Raw genomic sequence first — 22,092 nt, forward strand, 5'->3', positions numbered from 1 at the left:
GCCCCGCACTGCGAGGCGGTGAGCTGGTGGGGGCGGGCGGCCTCCTCAGAGCAGCACGCCCCGTGCGCGTGACACGTGTTCCCTGCCGCTTGGCTCTAAGTCCCCGGCAAGGAGCTTTCCCTGCACGCAGAAGCCCCGCCGGCACCGCAGGGCCTCTGCCCACCCTGCCAGCTCCAACACTTCTGCAGGACCCCCTCCTCCCACGGGTCTCAGGGCCTAACACCTGGCCAAGCTCCCCCCGGGGGCCTGAGAGCAGGAGAGCCTGGGCCCGTGGACACAGTGCGCCGTGTGCCGAGGGGCAGGCGCTGCAGTCGCTCTGGGCTGAGCAGCAGACACGGGGAGGAGATCCTCTGTCATCGACACCCCCAGGTCACCTACCACCAGGGCCACCCCCAAGGCCCCTGTCAGCGTCCTGACAGCATGAACGCGAGCCCGCGTGCGGACACCTGCAGGGCCAGCGACTGCACAGACCACTCCACTGGGCCACGCAGCTGTGCACCCCCAAGACCCCGGCTCTTTTCCTCTTTTCCTCGGCACCGGGAGGCCAGAGTGCTGGGGTGGTGGGCACAGGCTTTAGGGTGGGAGGCTGAGAGGCACTGTATCCCATCTCTGTCCCCTCTGGGCACAGCCTCAGGGTCCACCACTGGCGTGCCACAGGGACGCTGCTGACAGAGGCCAAAACCCAAAGGTGGGATCCCATCCTCCCATGAGGCCAGACAAGGCCGGCAAAGAACCGGCTGCTCCCTCAGGGTCGGCCGCACAGCCTGCGGCCACCCTGCGTGGCACAGAGGCCTGGCCTGGACAAGAGCGCCAGCGGCCCTGCCCCTCCCCGCCACAGGCCTGGAGCCCAGGGCCCAGCACTCCCTGCACCATCCAAGGAGTGGTCCAACCAAGGATCTGCAAAGTCCCCCAATTAAACTCCTCAGGTAGATGAGCGCAGCCACACCCTAGGACAAGCACGGCCAGGGTCGCTTCTCAGAGAAGGAAGGAGGCCCCAGAGACATGCATGGACTTCAGTCTACACCCGCCCGGGGGCTGAGGCGGCAGCTACAGGCGGGCTGGAGGGGGGGGCTGGGAAACTCACTGGCGTGCTTGTCGGCCAGGGCGATGAGCGTGCTGGAGATGTCCCGCCTTCGGTAGAAGCACACCACCTTGGCCTCCACGTTCCCGTTGGCCGTCTGCAACAGCAAGGCAGGGTCTAAGGCACGCGTGCCCCCGCGGGCCTGCGGCTCCCCGCAGGGGTGTCCCCCAGACGGGGCCTCAGGTGTGACCAGGGACGGGCTCGCCATGCGGAGCCCATGCCCCAGGGAGGGCCCTGGAGGGCAGCGGCAACGCTGGCTGACGGAGGGGACGCACACCGGACCGAAACCGAGTCTGCACCCCCAACTCCTGTCCTATCCCGAGCCGCCTGAGGACACCAGGTGGACCCCGGCCACCAGAAAGGCCAGCTCTGCCTTGGCCTCGGGAGCTGCCCCTTCCTTTCGGGCACCAGAGGGGGTGTGATCAAGGACAACGACTGCGGGCCTCCGTCACCCGCCACGAGCAGAAACCTGGGCAGCACCCGAGAGGCGCGGCCCTGAGGCCTGGACCCGCCTCCAAGGGGCAGGGCAGCGCGGCGGGGCTCAGCGGGGCTCAGCGTCGGCCTCGGCACCAGGATGGGCGGCAGCGGCCAGGACTGACCTCCACCCGGCGGCTCCCGCACCCGGGCTTGCAAAGCGTCCAACGAACGTGGACAGAACGAGCAGCAGCAAGGACACCGTGAGGCCCGTGGGGTGGTAACCTCATACCGAGAACGTGTTTTTTCTTAACTAACGAGTTTACAAAATTTTTAATAATAATGCAAGGATTTTATCACAATTCTAATCTTTGTAGAGTTTAGCACAGCAGCATTTATAACATTAAACAAAATTATCTTTATGAAAAGTATTTCCCTTTTAGTTATTAAATTCCATTAGACCAGGAATTTTTCCCAAGAAAAAGCCTTCGGAATTTTTCACATCACTGAGCGTAAGTTAAAAGTGCTATCAACTCCGCTGCTTTACAGGTTCATCACAAAACTGCAGAGTGCACGCTGATGAAAACCATCCTCACTCCAGTCCACGAAGGAATAGAAAGGGCATGCAGAATTCTTCCAGGAAAGCCGAGATCAAGTATCAAAACAAGTGAGCGTGAGGGCCTGAAGATGACGCGTCCGTCTTCGGCATGTGGAGACTGGGTTTTTAGAAGCACGACTTGTCAGCTTGTCAGCACGGCTGTGTCAGACCCGTAAACATCTGCAGTGTTCCAAGGGTGCCCAGAGTTTTGCAAGATGGGATTCCCAGACCGAAAAGCGCCTCGTAGAAATGGTCCTGGAGACTGTCCGCTGAGCTTGGAACGACGAGGGGCCTTCAACACGATGGAGATGATCTGACACCGCGTCAGGACCACAGAAGCAACTGGACAGAGTCTAGAAGGACCACGCGAGAGCGTCCCGCGGCAGCCACGGTCCCGGCCTCCAGGAGCACCTGGGCCTTGCGTCTTCAGGGCTTTGTCTGAGTCTCTGAGCCACGGAGGCTGCCCCCAGCGGGCCTGTGGAGTCGCAGCAATGCCCCCTCCTGGATCCACACCAGGTGCAGCCCCTCCCAGGGGCCCCCGAGAACGTGCACCTCCTGGGGTTGTGCTTTGCTCCGCACAACCTCAGCTCTGCGAGCCTGGCTTGGGCCGGACCCTGGAGACCCAGGGCTCCAGAGCGCTCTTCCCTCCGGTGCTCTGCCTGGACCCCTGCTGCCTCGCCCCTCACACCCCCCACGTGTCTCCTGCACCTGCCTGCATCGCCCCCCGGGCTGGGGTCCCAAAGGGCCTGTGGGAGGAAAGCTGGGGCGACCGCAGGGCACCCTCGCCCGTTTCCTGTCTCCACGGAGGCCGGCTCAGCGGCCCGGGAGCGAGGGCAGGACGGCAGGGGGCCTTCCCACAGGCTGGGGGTGGCTACGGCTCGGGAGCAGGCGGAGTGGGGTCCTTGGCCCCCCAGGAGGACCCTGCTGGAGGACAACGTGGGATGCGGGGAGATGTCCCACTGGGGTCAGCGGCGTCTGCCTTTCATCCTTTGCTGGACTTTTCCGAGACTCCCACACCCCACGGTCCAACCTGCCTCCCTAAAACCTGGCTTCTAATCCCAGGACAGAGGCTTCCCGGGAGGCCTCCGCCCATCCTCTGGTCCCCTCTGGGCCTCTCCTGCCTGGCTGGCACCCAGCCGGCCCGCACGGGGCCTGGTCCCCACGCCGCCCCCCCCCCCCACGCCTGTCCCGAGGGTCTGCCCTCCGCGCCCCCCTCCACGCACCCCCGTTCACACCCCCCCGCCAGCCTTTTCCCATGCTTTCACAACAGCAATTTTCTCCAGCAGTGTAAAGATTTTAACTCTTCATGAAAACAACGTAAATGCCACATATATCCAATCAAAGTTCTAAGACGAAAACTCGACAGTTACTTTGAAAGGTCCCGGGAGGGCCGGGGGAACTGGTGTCGGGCACGGCCCAGGAGAGGGGCTCCGAGGGGCTCAAAAGAGCTGGGCTTTGCCAAGGAAACTCATTTTAGACTAGTTTTCATTTACAGAAAAGAGACAAAGCGCAGAGCAACCCCGCGCCCCCTGCCCCAGCCTACATGCCCCCCCTTCCTCCTGACCCCTCAGTGCTCGCTCCAGGGTCCGCTCCAGGGCCCCGCCAGGACCCCGCGCCACCCCCCGCTGCTCTGGGCGGCGGCATGGGGACTGGTCAGCGGCCCACAGGGTGCCCTCCGCCGGGGCGCCCGCTGTCCTGGGGGCTGGACGGGGCTGTGGCTCTGGAGGACCTTGGGGTGGGGGCATTTTCTCAGGCCACTCCTCTGCTTGCAGGGCCCTCGTCTCCTCTGACTCCTACTAACTGGACGTTGGGCCGTTGGAGGACTCTCTACTTTTCTGAGTTTTCTCTCTGTGTTTTCGTCCCAGTTTCTGCTACTGACTTCCAGGAGCCTCTTCTCACTCCCGAGTCTCCCCAGTCACAGCGGCCGCCACGTCTCTCTGAGGATGCCCCCGGCTCGTCTGGCCTCAGTTTCCTCTGCGCCCTCATCAGCTCTCTCCTCGGTTTCTTTTGATGGATCTCACGGTGGAAGCCGTCCTCCCTGCTCCGTCCAGGTCGCAGGCTGAGAGCAGGCGTTTTGCTGGGACGCGACGCCAGCGGCTCAGATCTGCCCCCAGAGAGCACCCCCCGTCTCCACTCCCTCTGCACACGAGGCTGCCCAGCATCCTGGGGCCGTCAGGGGAGGGCCCTCAAACTGACCCCGTTTTCAGCCCCTGCCTGAACTACAATCGCCTGGGCTGTGCCCACCTCTCCAGCCGGGACGAAGCCCCCATGCCCCGTGGGGTGGGAGGGGAGGCCAGCAGGGGTGCAGGGCTCCGAGGACCCCGAGGGCCACAGCAGACATCCGTGCTCCCCGGTGCTTTGGACCCACGCCCCTTTCCACCACCCCACCCGGCAGAGGTTCCTGGTGCCCACACTTGCGTCCACCCTCACGGGGCGGCACTGCCTCTCCCTCACACACGTGGCGTGTCGCGGCCAGAGTGAGGGCACCGTGGCCACCCTGCGACCACAGGCTGCCACGGCCCCGCCTGCCAGGACGACTCCACGCAGAGGCCTGGCCCCCAGCCACGCCTTCAGTGATCCGCACGGGGTGGGGCGGGACAGACACCTGCTCCCATCACAGCAGCGGGCACGGGCTGCACCCTCCGCCCTACGGCTCCAGTGGGCGGAAAGCAGGGCTCGGGGGAGGCGCCCGCCAGCGTACCGGTTCCAGCGGTGTGGTGGCCTCACGGGACATCCGGCCACCGCCCCCAGCCCCGGTCACTGACACGCCCAGGCCGGGGCTGAGGCTTCGGGGCACGGGCACGCCGCCCATCTCCTGGTCCCAGCAGGCACGGCCTTAGGGTCGGGGTGCCGCCACGGCTAGTCTGATCCTTGGGAGACCGGCACCCTGACCTTCCCGCCCCACCCTGCATGGTCCTGAGAATCGGCTGCACCGCCCCAAGGCCTGAGGTCCAGGAAAGCAGCCCCTCCCCTGCTGGCCACACGGAGGCACAACAAGGTGGCCCCTAGCCAACACGAGTGACAACAGGGCTTCCGGGACGGGGGCTGCTCCAGGGCGGGGGTCCACAGCCGCCCTTCTGCAGGAACCAGGGGAGAGAGAAGCGGCAGAGCTAAGGGCCCTGCTGACCGGGCACCGCCGTGGCCGCAGCCGTGGCCTCGGAGAAGGGTCACACCGATGCCCTCTCCCCCAGTATCCCCGCCAACGCCTCCAACTAAGGAGGGCGGCAGGAGACGTGGGGGGGCTTCCCCCACCAGGCTTGGGGGTCTGCACGGGACAGCGCCCACTCCTCTGACCAAAGAGGCCATTCTGAACCTGTGAGCCCACGCCCACCGCGCCCCACCAGGCCCAGGAGGGCCCCGCCCCCTAATCCACTCGTAAGCTCGGCAGACGTGGGACGAGAGAGGAGGGAGACGGGCAGGGGACCTTCGGGCTGTGGGCGCCCAGGCGGCTTCCTTCACTCCTCAGCTGGAACCATCCAACCCAGACCCTCTCCTAACACCCTACCAGGGACCCGCAGGGATGGGCTCTCCGGGGAGGGGCACCCCCGCCCCCCAGCAGGGACGGGGCCGCACGCTACCTTGTTGAGCTCCTCGATCCTCCGGATCAGGTACGGGTTGCTGGAGGAGTTCTCGAAGTAGACGTAGTCTGCAAACGGGCGAGAGCGCGTCAGCCTCGCGAGTCCGCCAGCCTGGGAGCCGGCCCCCCCGCTCGCCCGCGGCCCGGCTGCATCTGCGGCGGCAGGCGGGGGCCAGGCTCAGGCGGGGGGGTGGGGGGCCGCGGGGGCTGCAGCCGGCCCGGAGGGGGCCCCAAGAGCGGCACCGCCAGGGCGGGAAGGACGGTCACAGGCACTGCTACGGCCGGCCCCAGAGACCACGTCGGCATGGAGGCTGCCAGGCCCCGGCCATCCCCCCATGCACATCCCCCGGCGTCCCACCACCTCTCCTCCAAAGACAAAAGAGCTGAACGGAGGCCGGGGCTTTCCGGGTGGAGGAGAAACGGAGCTCGCCGGGGCGGCACGAGGTCGGGGGCCCAGGGGAGCGGGGTCCTGAGGGTGCTGCCGCCCTGCCGGGTCCCCCAGACTTCAAGTCAGCACAGGCTCCCCTCACAGAAAAACCACACGTGCTCTCCGTTTCCCCAACGCCCCCAAGGGCGAGTGGGGCTCTGGCTCAGGGAGGCCCCGGGGTCCACCCGGGAAAGCCCAGGACAGCCGCGAGACCAGCCCCGCAGGGGACGGCTGACCGGGAGGCTGTCCTGGCTGGAGTCCGCTGAGGCCTGCATGTGCACACGGCCCAGGTGCCCCCGGACGGAGGTGAAGACCCCAGAGGGATCACAGGAGGGGTGTGCCCGGAGGCTGGCTGGACAAAGAGAGGCCTGCGGGAGGGGCTGGCCGGCACGAGCGTGTTTCAGGGCGACTGCGGCCGCGCTGCCCCTCCCTGGACCATACACTCCAGATGGGCGGGTTTTATCACATGTAGATTGTATCTCAACTAAGCAGTTTTATAAAAAGGTCTCAAATCAATCATCCAAGCTTTCGTTCTAAGAAACTAGATAAAGAGCAAATCAAACCTGAAATAATTACTCCTGCGTGTCAGGAACTGGAAACCACCCAAACGCTCCCCCGGGAGGGTAGGGGGTGGCAGACAGGCAGACAGCAGGTCTGCGTCCAGCGACAGAGTCCCGGCAGCGCCAGGAAAGGTGCCCTGGACACGGGGCAGCGGGGGGCTCGGGGGACTGTGCGTCTTGTGCCCGGGCGGCACTTACACACCTGCCGGCAGCTGCCCTGAGCTTCTGAGGACTGGGCTTCACCGCCTGTAACTCGTGCTTTGGTAGGTGGGGAACAAAGAAAGAGGCAGGAGGGGGAGAGGCGGCAGCAGCAGCGGGAGGAGACACGAGCCTCCCCTGCACCCGCGAAGAGGACGGAGCGCAGAGGCAACCGCCTTCCAAAGGGAGAACGAAGGGAGGGGAGAAGCCCCAGCCCCTCCCCGGCCCAGACAGCGTCGCTGGTGAATCGCACCGAACACGGAAGGGAGGCTGAACACAGTCCACACGAACTCTCCCAGAAAGCACTAGAGCAGGGAGCCCCCGGTGGCTCAGAAGGCCGGACACCGCGAGAGACCACAGGGCAGCGCCCCTCACCAACTTGGAGCACAGCTTCTCAGCACGACCTCTGCACATGGAAGCTGGCCACCCAGCAAGGGGACAACGCCCCTTGACCACTGGGAGTCACACCTGGGGACACGTCGAAATCACAGCAGTGGAATGAAGCAGAAAAACCATCTCAACAGATGCAGAAGAGCTGACGAAACCTACACAATGCCTGATAAAAACTCTGACACAGGGGCTTCCCTGGTGGCGCAGTGGTTGAGAACCCGCCTGCCAACGCAGGGGACACGGGTTCGTGCCCTGGTCTGGGAAGATCCCACATGCCGCGGAGCGGCTGGGCCCATGTGCCACAACTACTGAGGCTGCGCTCGAGAGCCCGCGAGCCACAACTACTGAGCCTGCACTCTAGAGCCCATGCACCACAACTACTGAAGCCCACGCGCCTAGAGCCCGTGCTCCGCAAGAGAATCCACCGCAATGAGAAGCCCACGCACCGCAACGAAGACCCAATGCCGCCAAAAATAAATAAATAAATTTGTTAAAAAACAAAAAACCTCTGACGCAAACTAGGAATTCAGGGGAACATCCTCGCCTGCTAGCAGGCGTTTACCAAAAACCTACAGTGAAGTCCCGTTTACTGATGAAAACACGGTGCCCTCCCCTAAAGCCGGAAGAGGGCACGGGAGTCGATCCCCTGCTCTGCTGCTCACCCACAGGCCTGGTCGGTGCCACGAGGACAAATAAACACATGAAGGGCGCACAGATTGGAAAGGAAGAGAGAAAACTCTCCAAATGCAGAGGGCATGACTGTCCACAGAGAAGTGCCCGGAGTCTACAAAAAGCTATTAAAGCGAATGAGTGAGGGGCCGCTCGTGCCTTGAGATGGACTGCATTCTGCCTACGGCATGTGTTGCCCTCTCCATAAACCTGCTTTCACTTAAAAAAGAAAAACGAGCGAGTGAGGGTTTAGCAAGCTCATAGGATACAAAAATAGTGTATTAAAAGTACCATTTACAACAGCTCACACAAGTACTGCAGTACTAATTTAACAACCTACAGATCTCTGAAGATCAAAAGCTCTGTGCCGAGATCTGTATGCTGAAAACTACAAAACGCTACCGAGAAAAACCAACAAAATCTAAATAAATCCTAACATAAGACACCATGGATCAAAACACAGGCCGTCAACCTTTTTTTCAGTACAGGGCCAGAGAGTAAATACTTCAGGCTTCGCACGACAAGAGGCTAAGCCAAAGGTATCACTTGGGTATTAACGTAATACATTAACACAAACATTCTGCCAATGAAACTAAAATCCAAACAATAATAATTGAGTATACTTTTTGTGATAATCCTGGCCTACTAAGGAATTCTGCTTTGGGGGAGGACAATTTGCTTCATCGGGGCTCAAGTTCACGTTCTGGATCACGAAAACCCATCGCAACGTCCCTGTTAATGCTGACCTGTGACGCGGCCTCTATGTCTTTCTGCATAAAAAGTACCCAAACAACGATATCCATCTGCAAGCATGAAATTTTAATTGAGCACACTCGTACTGGACTCTCTGAGATTTCTCTCGACCTTTCCCTTTCAGCATTTGTGCAGTGAAGGGTGAACCCAGCAGGCCTGGGTCATCCACACCCCGCACGTCCAAAGGAAGGTGTGGCCCCTGACCTGCTCCTGGGAGGTTGCCCCAAAGCCCCTGGAGGGTCCTGCCTGATGGGAGCCTTTGCCCACCTGGGGGCACGGGCCACACAGACCATGCCGACAGTGTGATCTGTGGTGGGCCAGAGATCAACCTGACCTCCGGAGGGCTGGACACTAAGGCCAGCCACGCTGATGGTCAGTCATGGCTACGTGACCGACCTGGATTAACAGCCTGGACATCGAGCTGCGTGTGGTCTCACCACCTGTGGCCCTGGGAGAGGCCAGCTGGAAGCCTTGACCTTTTTACCTCTGCTGATTCTGGTGTATATCCTTTTGTTGTACTAAACTCAGCCATGAGTTTGATGGCTTTGCTGACCCAGAACTGCAGCAGGTGACACAGTACAGATGGTGGGGCAGCTCCTCAAGGCAGCTACGTGGCTTCTGAAACACAGAAACCTCCTTCGCACGTGCACCGCGGCCCAGAACACACTGCGGGGACTGTGGTCTGAACGCAGAAAACATGCCCGATGCAAATCTGGGTCGGAATGGAGATCCCATTTCTCGTTTTAACATCTGACGGTAAGAAACCGTATAAAGCAGTTTGGGATTCAAACAACGTCAGTCATCACCAAGATGGATGCACCACAGTGTAAGTCTGCAGGAAGGGCCATTTCATGCAATTTTGAGATGAGTTCACAAAGGGCCATTATCAAGCATGCAGCAGAAACGAATTTCCAAAGGCGCTCAGTGTTTGATACTCGTGGTTGAGTGTTCTTCTCATTCTGAAAAATTCCAATTTCTGCCCCACATTTAAGAAATCACAGTAAAATTTAACCACTGCTACGCCCTCAAGCTGCTGCGTGGTAGGGCAAGTCAAGATATTCAGCTTCCACCTTTTATTTTGGCTGTGTTGGGTCTTCACTGCTGCGCACAGGCTTTCTCTAGTTGCGGCGAGCAGTGGCTTCTCTTATTGTGTAGCACAGCCTAGGTCTAGGCGTGCGGGCTTCAGTAGTTGCAGCACGCGAGCTCAGTAGTTACAGTGCATGGGCTTAGCTGCTCCGCAGCATGTGGGATCTTCCTGGACCAGGGGTCAAACTGGTGTCCCCTGCACTGGCAGGCGGATTCTTAACCACTGCACCACCAGGGAAGTCCTCAGCTTCCACTTCTGATAAAAATTCACAGAACTGATGACGGCTGACTCCTCGAGGTCAAGTGCAGCTCACCGCTGACACGACAGGTGGGATGAAGCACGAAGACTCAACATTTTGCACAAACGCCTGCTGACAAGCAGCCCGACGGACCACGGGCTCCAGGCACCTGATGTGTTAACAAGCTTTGTCCAGGAGTCCAGCCGAGCCGTTCTGCTCCATACACCAAATTCTGTTCGCGCACATAGCAGTCTGTCCTACGAGTCAGCTCACGTGGGTCTGGAGGCTGAGAGGTCAGATGATCTGCCGTCTGCAAGCTGGGGACCGGAGCCAGTGGCGAGAATCAGCCTGAGTCCAAAGGCTGAGCACCAGGAAGCCCGATGTCCAAGGACAGGAGAGGATGGATGACCCAGTGCAACGAGCAGGATGCCAGCCCCGCGCCTCTCCGCGCCATCAGGCCCCACAGACTGGACGCTGCTGTGCTGGGAGGGCTCCGATCCAGGCTGACCTGTCCCGCAACGCCCTGGTGGCCGCACCGGAAACGACGTCCCCCCGGCTCCCCGAGCCCAGCCGGGCAGACACAGCATCCTAGTAGAGCCCGCTTCAGTCGGCACGAGGCTGGCATTTTCCCCACTTCTCTGAACATCTCGGCTGTGCCTGGTCCAGGTGGACTCTTCACAGAGGCCGGTCTCCTTGTGGGGAGCCCATCCCGCGCACCCCGTGCCCACTCCCAGCCCCTCAACCCGGGCAACCAGCCTCCCAAAGGCTGCTCCTCGGCCAGCTGCCACCACCACGACTGAATGACGCCACCACCAGTAACCGGCTTCGCCTGCCCAGCCGATAAGCAAGCAGACCCCGCTGGAGGCTCTTGTCCGGTTCGCGAACTTCCGTGAAAGAGCCCTGCGGCTGCACCCACACACGCTGCGTCCCTTCGGCACAGCGCCCACGCCCCTAAAGCCACCACCTCCCAAGCCCGGGTGCCCTGCTCGCTCGGCGGGGACGGGGATGCAGACAGGGCTGCGAGCTGGTGAGTTACGACACGTAGGTGTGATTCGCAATGACGGCACCGCAGGTGGGCAGGCGAGCAAGTGAGGTGGCCTCACCACCGCTCGGCCATACTGAGGCCCCAAAGCAGTGAGGACAAATGCAAACGCACGAGCACGGCTCGTTCCAACACGACTCTATTTATGGGCACTGAGATTTGAATTTCATGGAATTTTCATGTGTCCTAAAGTATTCTTCTTTTGATTTTTTTTCCTCAACCATTTAAAAATGTAGGAACCATTCTTAGCTCATGAGTCACACGAGAACAGGCAGTGGGCCGCAGCCTGCCAGTCCCTGTAGCAGAGGACTCAGTCCTGGTGAAGATGCCAATTCTCCCCCAAACTGATCTCAACCATAGTTTCAACGTGATCCCAATCAAGACTCCACAGTTTCTTTCTGTAGAAACCAATAAGCCGATCCTACCCTTTACAGGGGAATCCGAGACGCCAGAACAGGCCCCACAATGTGGAAAAGGACAGTCAGGGGATTCCCGGCGGTCCAGTGGTTAGGGCCCTGCACGCTCACTGCCAAGGGCCCGGTTCAGTCCCTGGCCAGGGAACCAAGATCCCGCAAGCTGCGTGGCACGACCAAAAAGAAAAAGAAAAAGGACAAAAGTTGGAGGATTCCCACCTGATCCAGATTTGCCGTGAAGTTACAGTAATCCAGACGGCGTGGACTGGCACAAGCATGGCCGCATCAATGGACAAGAGGAGGAACGAAGGGCACCACGGCAACCGGGTTGGACCACGGTGCCCACAGATGGGGGGGGCGGCCAAGAGGTTAACAGGTGGAGATGGACGACTGGACGCTCACACGCAAAAGGGGAAGGACCCGAGAACCATCACCCCTACCACACACGAAACAATGAACTCAAAATGGGTCCTACACTTGCAAGTAAAACCTGGAACCATAAAAATTCTACAAGAAAACAGGATAAAATCTTTGTGACCTTGGGGTGGGCACACTTCATATACTTCTCTCTTGTAAAAGAGAAAATTTGCAAAATACATATAGCGTAAACAACTGAAATCCAGAATATAAAAGAAACTCTCACAACTCAACAGTAAGTTTCTTTCCAATTTTAAAAACCGGGCAAAGGATTTGTCCAGACGCCTGACCAAAGGCACAGGAACGGCAAATAAACACGCGGAAAGGGGGCCAGCAGCACGGATGCTTAGGGAAACGTGAATCAAAACTCTAGTGAGATGACCTGTGTGCCAGTCAGACTCCTGTGCAGAGGACCCAGGACCCTCAGCATCGCTGCCGGGAGCACAGGAAAATAATGCCGCCGCCTTGGAAAGTAATCAGGCTGCACTGCGGACAGGCGACTCCACCAGGCAACCCCACCCCTGGGCACTTTCACCCATGAGAAACACCCATAAGAACAAACGTTCACACTCAAAGCTGAGCACAGGTGCTCACGGTCGGCTTCACTCAACCACCAAAACTGGAAATAGGGGCTTCCCTGGTGGCACAGTGGTTAAGAATCCGCCTGCCAATGCAGGGGACACGGGTTCGAGCCCTGGTCCGGGAAGATCCCACATGCCACAGAGCAACTAAGCCTGTATGCACGACAACTACTGAGCCTGTGCACCAGAGCCCGGGAGCCACAACTACTGAAGCCCACGTGCCTAGAGTCTGTGCTCCGCAACAAGAGAAGCCACGGCAATGAGAAGCCCGTGCACCGCAACAAAGAGTAGCTCCGCTCGCCGCAACTAAAGAAAGCCCACGCGCAGCAACGAAGACCCAACGCAGCCAAAAATAAATAAAATAAATAAATAAAAAATTATATATAAAAAAAAAACCTGGAAATGGCCCAGCTGTGATATGAATATCAGGTCCTTCCAAAAGTCACGCTGAAATCCTAACCCCAAAGCCATGGTATCTGGAGGCAGGGCCTTTGGGAGGTGCGTAGGTGGGGCCCGGAGTGGGATTAGTGCTCTTACAGGAGACCCCACAGAGCTCCCCAGACATCGAGGCTGCTGGAGCCTTGACCTGGGGCCTGCAGCCTTCAGAGCTGCAAGAAGTTGGCATCTGTTGCTGCCCAGCCCCCAGCGGCTCACGCCTCGTTACAGCAGCCTGAGGGACCGAGCCGGCCCCAATGTCCCTTCGCTGCTGAATACACCTCGGTACGTCCATTCGATGGAACCTATTCAGCAAGCAGAGGATGAGCCACCGACACGAGGACAAGTCCTGGACGCGCTGCACCCCATGAAGAAGCCGGCGTGCTGCATGACACCCTGTAAAGGGGATCTGCAGCAACAGGGGCAGATCGGGGCTGCCAGAGCTGGGGTGGGGGGCAGGCGGGCTGACTACAGAAGGCAAGAGGGACACTCGGGTCGTGGAAGCAGTCTAACCGCTTACCTCCCCCTCCTGGCCTGTTTAGGACCACACACGTGGAAGCGTGTGCGGCAGTTACACAACGGTGTGCGTCTGCCCAACTCAAAGAACCGCACACATAAAACGGTGTTGAAAAGTGTACTTCAATAGACCCAAATTTAAATGTAAAAAATACACACAGGCCGTTCCTATTTGTCTCAGTAATGATGTACCCTAATGTCACCACTAACACCGAACTATGCTGAACTGAGCCATCGCCCCATGGGGAGCCCAGGGTCAGGGTCCCACCAGCCTCGGGCCACCTTTTCATCAGCAGATCGACACATAACCTGTCCTCTGTGAGAGTCCATTTAAAGACACCGTATCCGGTACGGATCATATCGTCCATTCATGAGTGCTGGGCCCGTAGCCTCCCTGCGCTTAGGGATACTGGACGCACTTCATGGCTATGCTGAGGGGCACTTGAAACACCGAAATCTCCAACTAAAAGCTCAAAACTTCAAGTGGCATGGTCCTAAACAGGCCGGGGGACCCATCCCTCGTGGCTCCACTCGTTACACATCAACCTTAGGGAGACAGCGGATTCGCAAAGACGATCCGTGAGGAGTGATGGGGCTGGACAGGATGTGTCCGCTGAGCAAGTGGGCGGGCTGGTCACAGCCAGGAGGCCGCGCGAGGGGAGCCAGCGGGGACAGAGGCCCCACAAGAACACGGGCGCACACCCCAGGAGGGCCGCCAGACCCGTCAGCATCCCTCCAGAACCGCCTCCCACCAGGTCCCCTGGGGCTGGGGACCCTGCGGCGGGAACGGCGGGGCGCCGAAGGAAGCCAGACTCCTGACCCTGCAGGACCATGTCCGCTTTCACCTGCTACACCTGGGCCCCCCCAAGCCCAGAGCCAGGACGCCTGCACGCGGGCCCCCTCCGCTCCTCTGTCCTCGCCCCGGCGGCTCCGGCTCCCCAGCCAGGCCTCCCGCGTACACACCCCGCTGGACGGAGGCCGGACCCTGACTGGAGGGGCAAGTGGTCGATGACCACGGGGCCTGGCCTCCCTCCAGGGGCTGGAGCACAGGGCGGAGGCTGACGGCCAGTCACGCGGGCGCCAGAGGCCGGGTCCCAGGCCTGAGCACGGCAGGTGTCCCGCACATCTCTACAGACAGAGGGACAGAGCCGTCCTCACCCGCACGCCAGGGAAAGCCGGGCCGGTGCCCACAGCTGAGTTCACTGGAGCACGTCCCCCCGCGGCCCTGAGCTGAACCCAGTCCCCTCCCACGGGGTGCGGCCGCCTCTGAGAGGCGACCTGCTGCGACCCCCAGGGGAGCCCCGCCCGCGCAGCCCGAGGAGCCCACTCTGCCCGACGCCCACAGACGGACCCTCGGGGAGCCAGTGTGGCCGCCTGGACCCCTGCCTTGCAGAGGGCAGGGAGGTGGCGGGCCTGCCCTCCAGGGGTGCCGAGTGCGGGGGTCCCTCTGGGCATGCCGCAGCCACGCCCCTCGCTCCCGAGGCAAGCAGCCCCCACCTCCGGTCACCACCGTCACACGCGTCACCCAGAGGAACCTGGGCCTCCATCTCAGGGGCCCATGCCCAGCTGGGACCCCCGCACAGCGACAAGAGGGCCAGGACCCAGTCGGGGGGCGATGGGGGGCCACCCAAGGGCGGGGCCGGGTCGTGGGGCCCCGAAGATGCTGGGAGTTGACCCCCCACCGCAGGAACCACTAAGCAGTTTGAAGTAGGGGAGACGGAGCAGACCAGCTGCTCAGAAGGGTCATCTCCTCAGGCAGCCCAAGAATCGCAGCCAGGAGAGGATCAGGGCGCTGCAGGGCCGGGAGAGCAGGCGTCCCACGAGAAGGTACAGCTCCAACCTGCATCCCACTGACCGGGAGCAGGGAGGCCGCAGGGGCATGGCCAGCGCAAGACGACGGGCAGCATCCCCAAGGCCACCCCTGGAAGCCCCGCCCGCCAGGCCCTCCCCAGGAACCACACCCCGACGTCAGCCTGGACCCCCCGGCTGTGGAGACGGCACCAGCACCCTCGTCCGTCCACACAGGGGCCCCCAGAGCCCCTGGAAGGCTGTGCCCACTGCTACAGGACACGGGCCCCCTGCTCCCTGAAGACAGACGGACAGGGGTGCAGGGCAGACAGAGACGGAAGGCAGGACAGGACATTGTGTACAACATCAAAGTCTTGAGAGAAGGCAGGCTGGGGGTCATGGGGGGCCTCAGGGCACCCCACCACCCTCACCCCGCCCCGAACTTCAGCGGGAGACAGCTGGGAGGAGGGGCCCCTGTGCCAACCTCACCCAAGCCACCCTTCGGGCCCCGCATGCCAGCACCCACGTCCACACGTCCTGGGAAGGCCACTGCGCACTGCAGGGGTGCCCGCCCTGCCATGTGAGAACGTCCCTGCTGGCCCCGCACAAGTCTGGCATTCTCCCGCGTGTGGGTGTCTTACCTAGTCAAAAGTTAAAATTAAACAAACAAGCATTTCTGACAACAGGACAGGATACAGATGACAAAGGCAAAAACAGCAGGGGCAACGGAGACACTGTCAAGCTGCCTGGAGGACTAGGGTGTTCCTATCACCTTTTCAAAATATATTTTTAAAAATCAACTATCCAAAAGAATGGGGGTTAATTTCTTACAACGATAGAAGAAAAACAAGAGACGAGACTTGAGGGGAGATGGTTGCAGCCCGCCCATTAAAAACATACCCACCGCCCCAGTGACCGTGGTATCGGTGGCTCCTAGCTGTTGGTTTTTGCTTTCTGTCCTGAAACGTGACAGCACGTCTCTGCACAGAGACAAAAAGAGGTGCCCGTGGTGCCCTCAGTCCATGGCTGGTTCCAGAAGACTGGCCAGGTGCCCCCACTCCCCACGCAGAGCGCAGACCCCAGAGGAAGAGGGTTCGTGGACCCTGACCCCGCCACCCGAGTCCAGGCCTCCTCCACCACATTTGCTGTCACCGCCGAAGGCAACTCTCTGCCCAGGCTGGGTCACTTCCCGGGGAAGAACCAGGCCCTGTCCCCTCCCAGGCTGACCCACTCCGCCCAGCCAGTCAGCTGGCACAGAGCTGCAGCCATGCCTTCGCCCCGCCCAGACATCCTGGCAGGGCCTCGGGACGGCCTGCCAGGTAGAATGCAGGCCACCCAGAGAACGCTGGACTCTGCTAACTACTTTCTAGTGCATGTCCCTCCCATGCGATATTTGGTACAAACTTACGCTAAGAAACTGTTTATCTGAAATCCAAACTGAACGGGCATCCTGTACTTTCCTGGCTGAGTCTGGCACCTTTGGAAAAGGTAGAGCGTCCTGAGTGGAGACAACAGGGGCGGCGGGGAGGGGGGCTTTCCCAGACTCTGCTCCTGCAGTGCCCCCCAGGCCAGAGCAGGCTGCCCAGGCAGGGCCAAACCCCAGCAAGAGAGGGGCGTACCTTCCTCTGGCTGGGCCCTGAGAAATCCAGACACCGCCCCCCAACCCCGAACAAGCAGCACCTCGGGACAGGGTGCCAGCCTGCCAACACCCCGCCCACCGGCACCACTGGCCTTGCAGACCTGGGGCAGCGCCTTGGGATTCCATACAGAAACTGGGCACGGAACTGCAGGGACCAAGAGGGAGTCCAAGTGGAAGCGGTCCTGCAATGCAGGCCCTGGGAGGGCCTCCAGGACACCCTCAGGGGGACACGCAGACCGCTCCCCTGGAGGAGGCACCGCAGGACACAGGGATCCTGGTCAACACCGTGGGGAAACTGAGGCACGGGAAGGTCTGAGGGTGGCCAGGCCCCCGCTGACTTCGCAGCCGGATAGGTGGCTTGAAGCCCGTATGTCAAGGAGCGGACACAAGTGGCGATCGGGGCATCCACGGCCTGGATGGGGCAGGGACAGCTCCCCTTGGAACCAGTCCCCACAGGCAGGCACGGTGGATGTCCCACCCACTGAAGCAGGGGCTGGCAGAAGTGCCTGGCAGCGGGTGAAAGTGCAGCAGGGGCCAGCTGAGGGCCTCCAGCCCCCGGCCACCGCCACCTCCTCCTGCAGCCTCCGTGCCTCCTCCAACCAGGAGCTGGGCGCCTCCGTTCTGCGGACACTGCTTCGTTTATTCAGCGTGCCGACGTGACCGCAGGGCCAGCGCCTGGGATGGGAAGTAAGACCACACCTGCCGAGGGGCTTCCGGCTGGCTAAACCCAAGGGGGCCCCGGGCGAGCTGGAGGGTGGGCAGACCGGAGGGGCCTCAGGCTGCGCAGGAGGCCAGGAGGGGTCTGCACTGCGGAAAGGTGGCCCAAGAGGGCACGGGTTCGAGGAGCACTGAACGGGCAGCTGCAAGGGAGGCAGGAGCCCTGGGCTGCGCAGCCGGGGTGAGGCAGAGGCCGAAGCTACAGGGCGGAGCAGGCGGCCCGGCCCTGGGGGTGACCCTCCCGCCTCCACCCGCAGACGGCAGGCTCCTGCCTGGAGTGGCGAGGCTGGGAAGTGAACAGGCCCCTCCCAGAAGGGCCCTACACTGCAGCGTGCTCCCCACAGGCGTCCGCCAGGGGCCTGAGCTACACGGGGCACAGGCCCCCATTCCCATGACCACCTCTGAGCCAGAGAGAGCAAGGGAGGGCCTGCCGGCCAGGCAGGTGCTGCACTGACCCCCTGCACAGATGGGGGTTTACGCCCAAGGTGACAAGGCTGGCCTGACACTCGGGGTCACCTGGCCAGAGAGAGCGCAGACTGAGCACAGAGGACACTTGGTAAGCGAGGCCAGCGCCGTCCTCAGCCCTGACACACTCCACCAAAGGTGGGCAAGTGAGCATCTCAGGCTCAGAGAGGGTGGGCCCCTCACCTCCCTGTGAAGGACCAGCTCAGAACCCCATGGAAAACCCGCGGCACAGCCTCCCGGAGCCCCCGCCCCACGAAGAGGGACAAGGCCCAAAGCCGGCGGCTTCCTGGGGCCCAAATGGGAGGACGAACAGCCCAGGAAGCCAGCCCCCCAGGGCCTCAGCCAGCTCAGCGACCCCCTAACCGGGGGGCTACCTGCCCCTTCTGCACCCTTGCAAAGCACCTCCCTGCTGGGCTGGGGAAACAAGACGCAGCAGAAAGTTTGGGGGTGTCTTAGAAAAGCATGCTTGGGGTGACCACAGGCTGCTGAGGACCCGGAGAGGGAACCCTGCTAGGGGAAGCCGCCAAGCACACGCCCGGCCAAAGGGGTAGCTCAGCCGCCCCTGGGCTCCCACGCATGGGGCTCCCCACCCCAGAGGGGACCCAGTCACCCCCCCAGCACCCGACCCAGCCCTGCCTGCCCCGGTGGGCACTCCACACCCCTGCGGCCCCCAAACTCCCGCTCCCAGGAGGGCAGCCAGCACCGCCCCCCCCAGACCATGTGCTCCAGCTCTGCTCCGGGGTCGGGGGCTCCCGCCAGGTCGCTGGCCCGGAAGCATGCTCTGCGACTTCAGAGCCTTCCACAGTTCCTCTGCCAGGGCCCAACAGGCTACACGGTCAGCCCCCAACAGGTGGGCAGAGCCCCCGCCTCCCTGGTGCGCCGCTCGGCCACTACCCGCACCGGCTCGTGAGGGCCGGCCCAAGGGGTCACTTCGGGTTGGGATGAGCATGGCCGAGGCAGAGGTGGCGGAGGAGGAACAGGCTGCTCAGAAAGGGGGGGGGAGGGGAAGGAGATGGGGTGGGGTACAGAAGAGTGGGTGAGCGCTGCCGGGGGAGGGGGAAGGACGGCCCAGCCGGGACGGCCTGCAGTGGGGGAGGGGTGCAGAGGCGGAGGGAGGGGACCAGAAGTGGGCCGATGGGGGGGCTGGGCCGATGGGGAGGCGGGCGGAGGAGGGGAAGGGGAAGAAGGGAAAATGGGGGAGGGAGGGATACGACGGGGGACCCGGGCAGGGGGTGCAGAGGGGGCCCGGGCGGAGGTATGGCGAGGCCCGGGGCGGCGGTTTGGGACCGAGGCAGGGAGAGGAGGAGAGATGGGGGACGGAATGGGGCCCGGAGGGGATGGGGACCCGGCGGGGACTGGGGGGATGGGGGCCGGCGGGGCCCGGGGTGGCAGGGTCGGGCCCGCGGCGCATAAAGGCGGCGGCGGCGGCGGGCAGACAGGCGGCGGCCTTACCTCCGACCCTGTACATGTTGGCGGCCATGTCCGGCGGCGGCGGCGGAGGCCGCAGGCTGGGCCGGGCTGGGCGCGGGGCTCGGCGCGGGCGGCCGGGAAAATGGAGGCGCGCGGGCGCGAGGCGCGGGGGCGCGAGCGGGCGGGCGGTTTAAAGGGGCCGCGCTGCTGCTGCTGCCGCCGCCGCCGCCGCCGCCGCCGCCGCCGCCGCCGCCGCCGCCGCCGCCGCCGCCGCCGCCGCCGCCGCCGAGGCCGCCGAGGCCGCGCAGGGACCGAGGGCCGCGGTGCGGGCGGGAGAGGAAGAGGAGGAGCGGCCGCGAGGAGGGAGGGGCCTCGGGCGCCACCGCCCACCGAGTGGGCGGTTACCCGACCCGCGGCCGCGCGCTCCCAGACGCCTGCCCGCGCCCCCCGGGGTCTTCCCCAAGCCCCTCCCCGCAGCGGCCCCCACCAGCCGTCCACGCCGGTCCGAGTCCTTCCTGGGCTTCCCGCTCCTCCTTCCCACCCTCCCTCCTGTCGCAGGGTCCCCTCCGAGTCCCTCGCTTCCCTGAAGCGCAGCGGCCCAGCCGCGGCCTCTTGACTCCCGGCCCGGCCCTCTCCGCTCACGGCAGGGGTCTTTGTCCCTGCCCCACTGCCCAGCCCCACGCCCCGCCCGGACAGCGGCGGCGCCCCCATCCCACCTCCGTGCGGGCACTGCCTCCGTGGACTGTGGCCTGAGGAGAAGGCCAAGGGAGGCGCGTGGCCGTGCCCAGAGGACCCTCTGCAACGCCCCGCCTGAGAGCGGGGGTCCCGCAGGCCTCTCTGACACGGCCCAGAGCCCGCGGCTGGTGGGGCGGGGGGCGGTGCGTGCCCAGTACAGCGAGTCCGGACGGGCCCCTGTGGGTGAGGCACCTGCCTGTCCTCCCCAGGCCCGGCAGAACCTGCAACCGAGTGTGAGCTTAAGGTCCGAGGATGGTGGGGAGCGCGGTGGCCTGGGCGCACCCCGCAAGGAAAAGCAGTGGGTGCAGGGGGCAGTCCCGGGTGGAGAGTAGCGGGTTCCCGGCCACGGTGGGAGCCAGGACCAACCTGGCTGCTAGGAGGCCAGCGGAGGGAGGTGTCGGGGCCCCAGGGTGACTGCCTTGTCCACTCAGGGACATCCCTTCGAGACACGGAGGGGAGTGGCGAAGGGGTGGAGCTCAGGAGAGGCCCCCGGCCGAGCACCTCCGCCGTGATTGACGGCGGCTGCAAGGGAGGAGCTTAGGGCTGAGGATATCTAGGCAGGTTCCCCAAGCGGGGGCGCTGGGGGTGGAATGGTCTCCCTCCCCCAGGCCCCCGTCCTAGCTTCGTGGCTTGCATCTCCTCATCTGAACAGCGAAGGTGCAGCATGAAGTCCCCTTCCACCTACACCTAACAAGTCGACCATAAAGTTAGTTAAGAACCACCGATAAGTGCCCAGGCAGGGCTTTCAGCTTTCCGCAGGGCCGCCCGCCTGCCAGCTGCGGGGAGAAGCAACAAAGGGCGGGGGCTGTTCTCCTCCCTGGACGGGGCCGTGGGGGTGAGCGGCAGTCCGGGCTGACCTCCACCGGAAGCAAAGCCACGGGCCGCGTCTCAGGGAAGCCGCTGGAATAACAGGTCTCCCGGCTCCCAAAGCACAGTGACGTCTAATAAACCCTCGGGAGACAGCACTGAGCCCCCGCTCCTCCGTTGGCTTCCACACCGCTTTCCCCTCTCCAGACTAACAAAAAAGGGAGATTGCATGCAATGCCCAGCCCTTACACCAGCTCAGCGGCAGGCCAACAGACCAGAGACACCTTGCAAAAAAGACTTAGGAATTCATCCATTTAGTGGCAGAGGAAGTAGACATTCAGGAGAGAGCCGGGAGGGTGTGTGAAGGTGTGGCCAAGTCCACGGCCTCAAGGACAGCAGGGGGCGGGGGTGAGGCACGGCGGAAGAGACCTGAAGAAGCAGAAGACAACTCCACAGGAGCCCTGGAATCTTAGGAGCTTGACAGAACGTGAGATCGGTAACCAGAAGTCAGAGAGTAGATGGCGGGACAGCAGAACGAGAGCAAGGTTTAGGAGCTGAGAAAACACAGTTCCTCAAAATCACGCCGTCGCTAGAACAAGAAACAGCGAGGGGCAGGATGTCGGGCGACTAACAGGGACGGCTGTGCGGTCCAGTGGGGAGCGGGGGAGAGGTAATAAACATGACATTACGGGCCTTGAAGACAAAGTGATGAGGGTCAGGGGACAGGGTGATCATAGTGAGGGCACTGTTTGGAGAGGCTGGGACATTGGTGAAGGAGGGACCCATGGGAGTCCAACGGTGGGTGAAGTGGCCCAGAGGCCACTCGACAGGGCTGCGTCCTTGTGCAGGGCCTGGAGAGTCCCGAGTGACCTGAGCTGACCTCTGGTGAGGGATGGGAGAAGTAGCAGCAGATGTGGAGGCAAGAGGCCTCAGAGGAAGGCACACGGTGCCAGAGGCCGTGCACGGTTAGATAAAACACTCAGAGACTCACTACAGGAAAGTTCCCCTGGAGTCACCTGAGAGCCTCCAGGACCACGGTGGGGTGCAAGTCACACGGAGACCCACCTCGCCTGCTTACTGAACTTCAGGGATTCTTAGAAGCGTTTTTCAGAGAAAGCATGTCACATACAAAAAC

At 62.4% G+C, this 22,092-nt stretch overlaps 1 protein-coding gene across 2 annotated transcripts in view; it reads right to left on the minus strand.

Annotated features, from left to right (window-relative positions):
• MTA1 (metastasis associated 1) overlaps positions 1-19,597 on the minus strand; it is a 38,007-nt gene extending 18,410 nt beyond the window's left edge. For both annotated transcript variants that reach the window (XM_082855380.1, XM_082855381.1), the window contains exons 1-3: positions 19,458-19,597; positions 5,672-5,739; positions 1,085-1,178 (exon numbers count right to left, since the gene is read on the minus strand). In XM_082855380.1, coding sequence (XP_082711506.1) covers positions 1,085-1,178; positions 5,672-5,739; positions 19,458-19,485 — 190 coding nt within the window. In that variant the 5' untranslated portion in view covers positions 19,486-19,597. The remainder of the gene's footprint in view (positions 1-1,084; positions 1,179-5,671; positions 5,740-19,457) is intronic.
• Positions 19,598-22,092: the final 2,495 nt, after the last annotated feature.

The sequence above is a fragment of the Leucopleurus acutus genome (assembly GCF_964270905.1).
Source record: "Leucopleurus acutus genome assembly, chromosome: 1".
NCBI classification, from domain to species: Eukaryota; Metazoa; Chordata; class Mammalia; order Artiodactyla; family Delphinidae; genus Leucopleurus; species Leucopleurus acutus.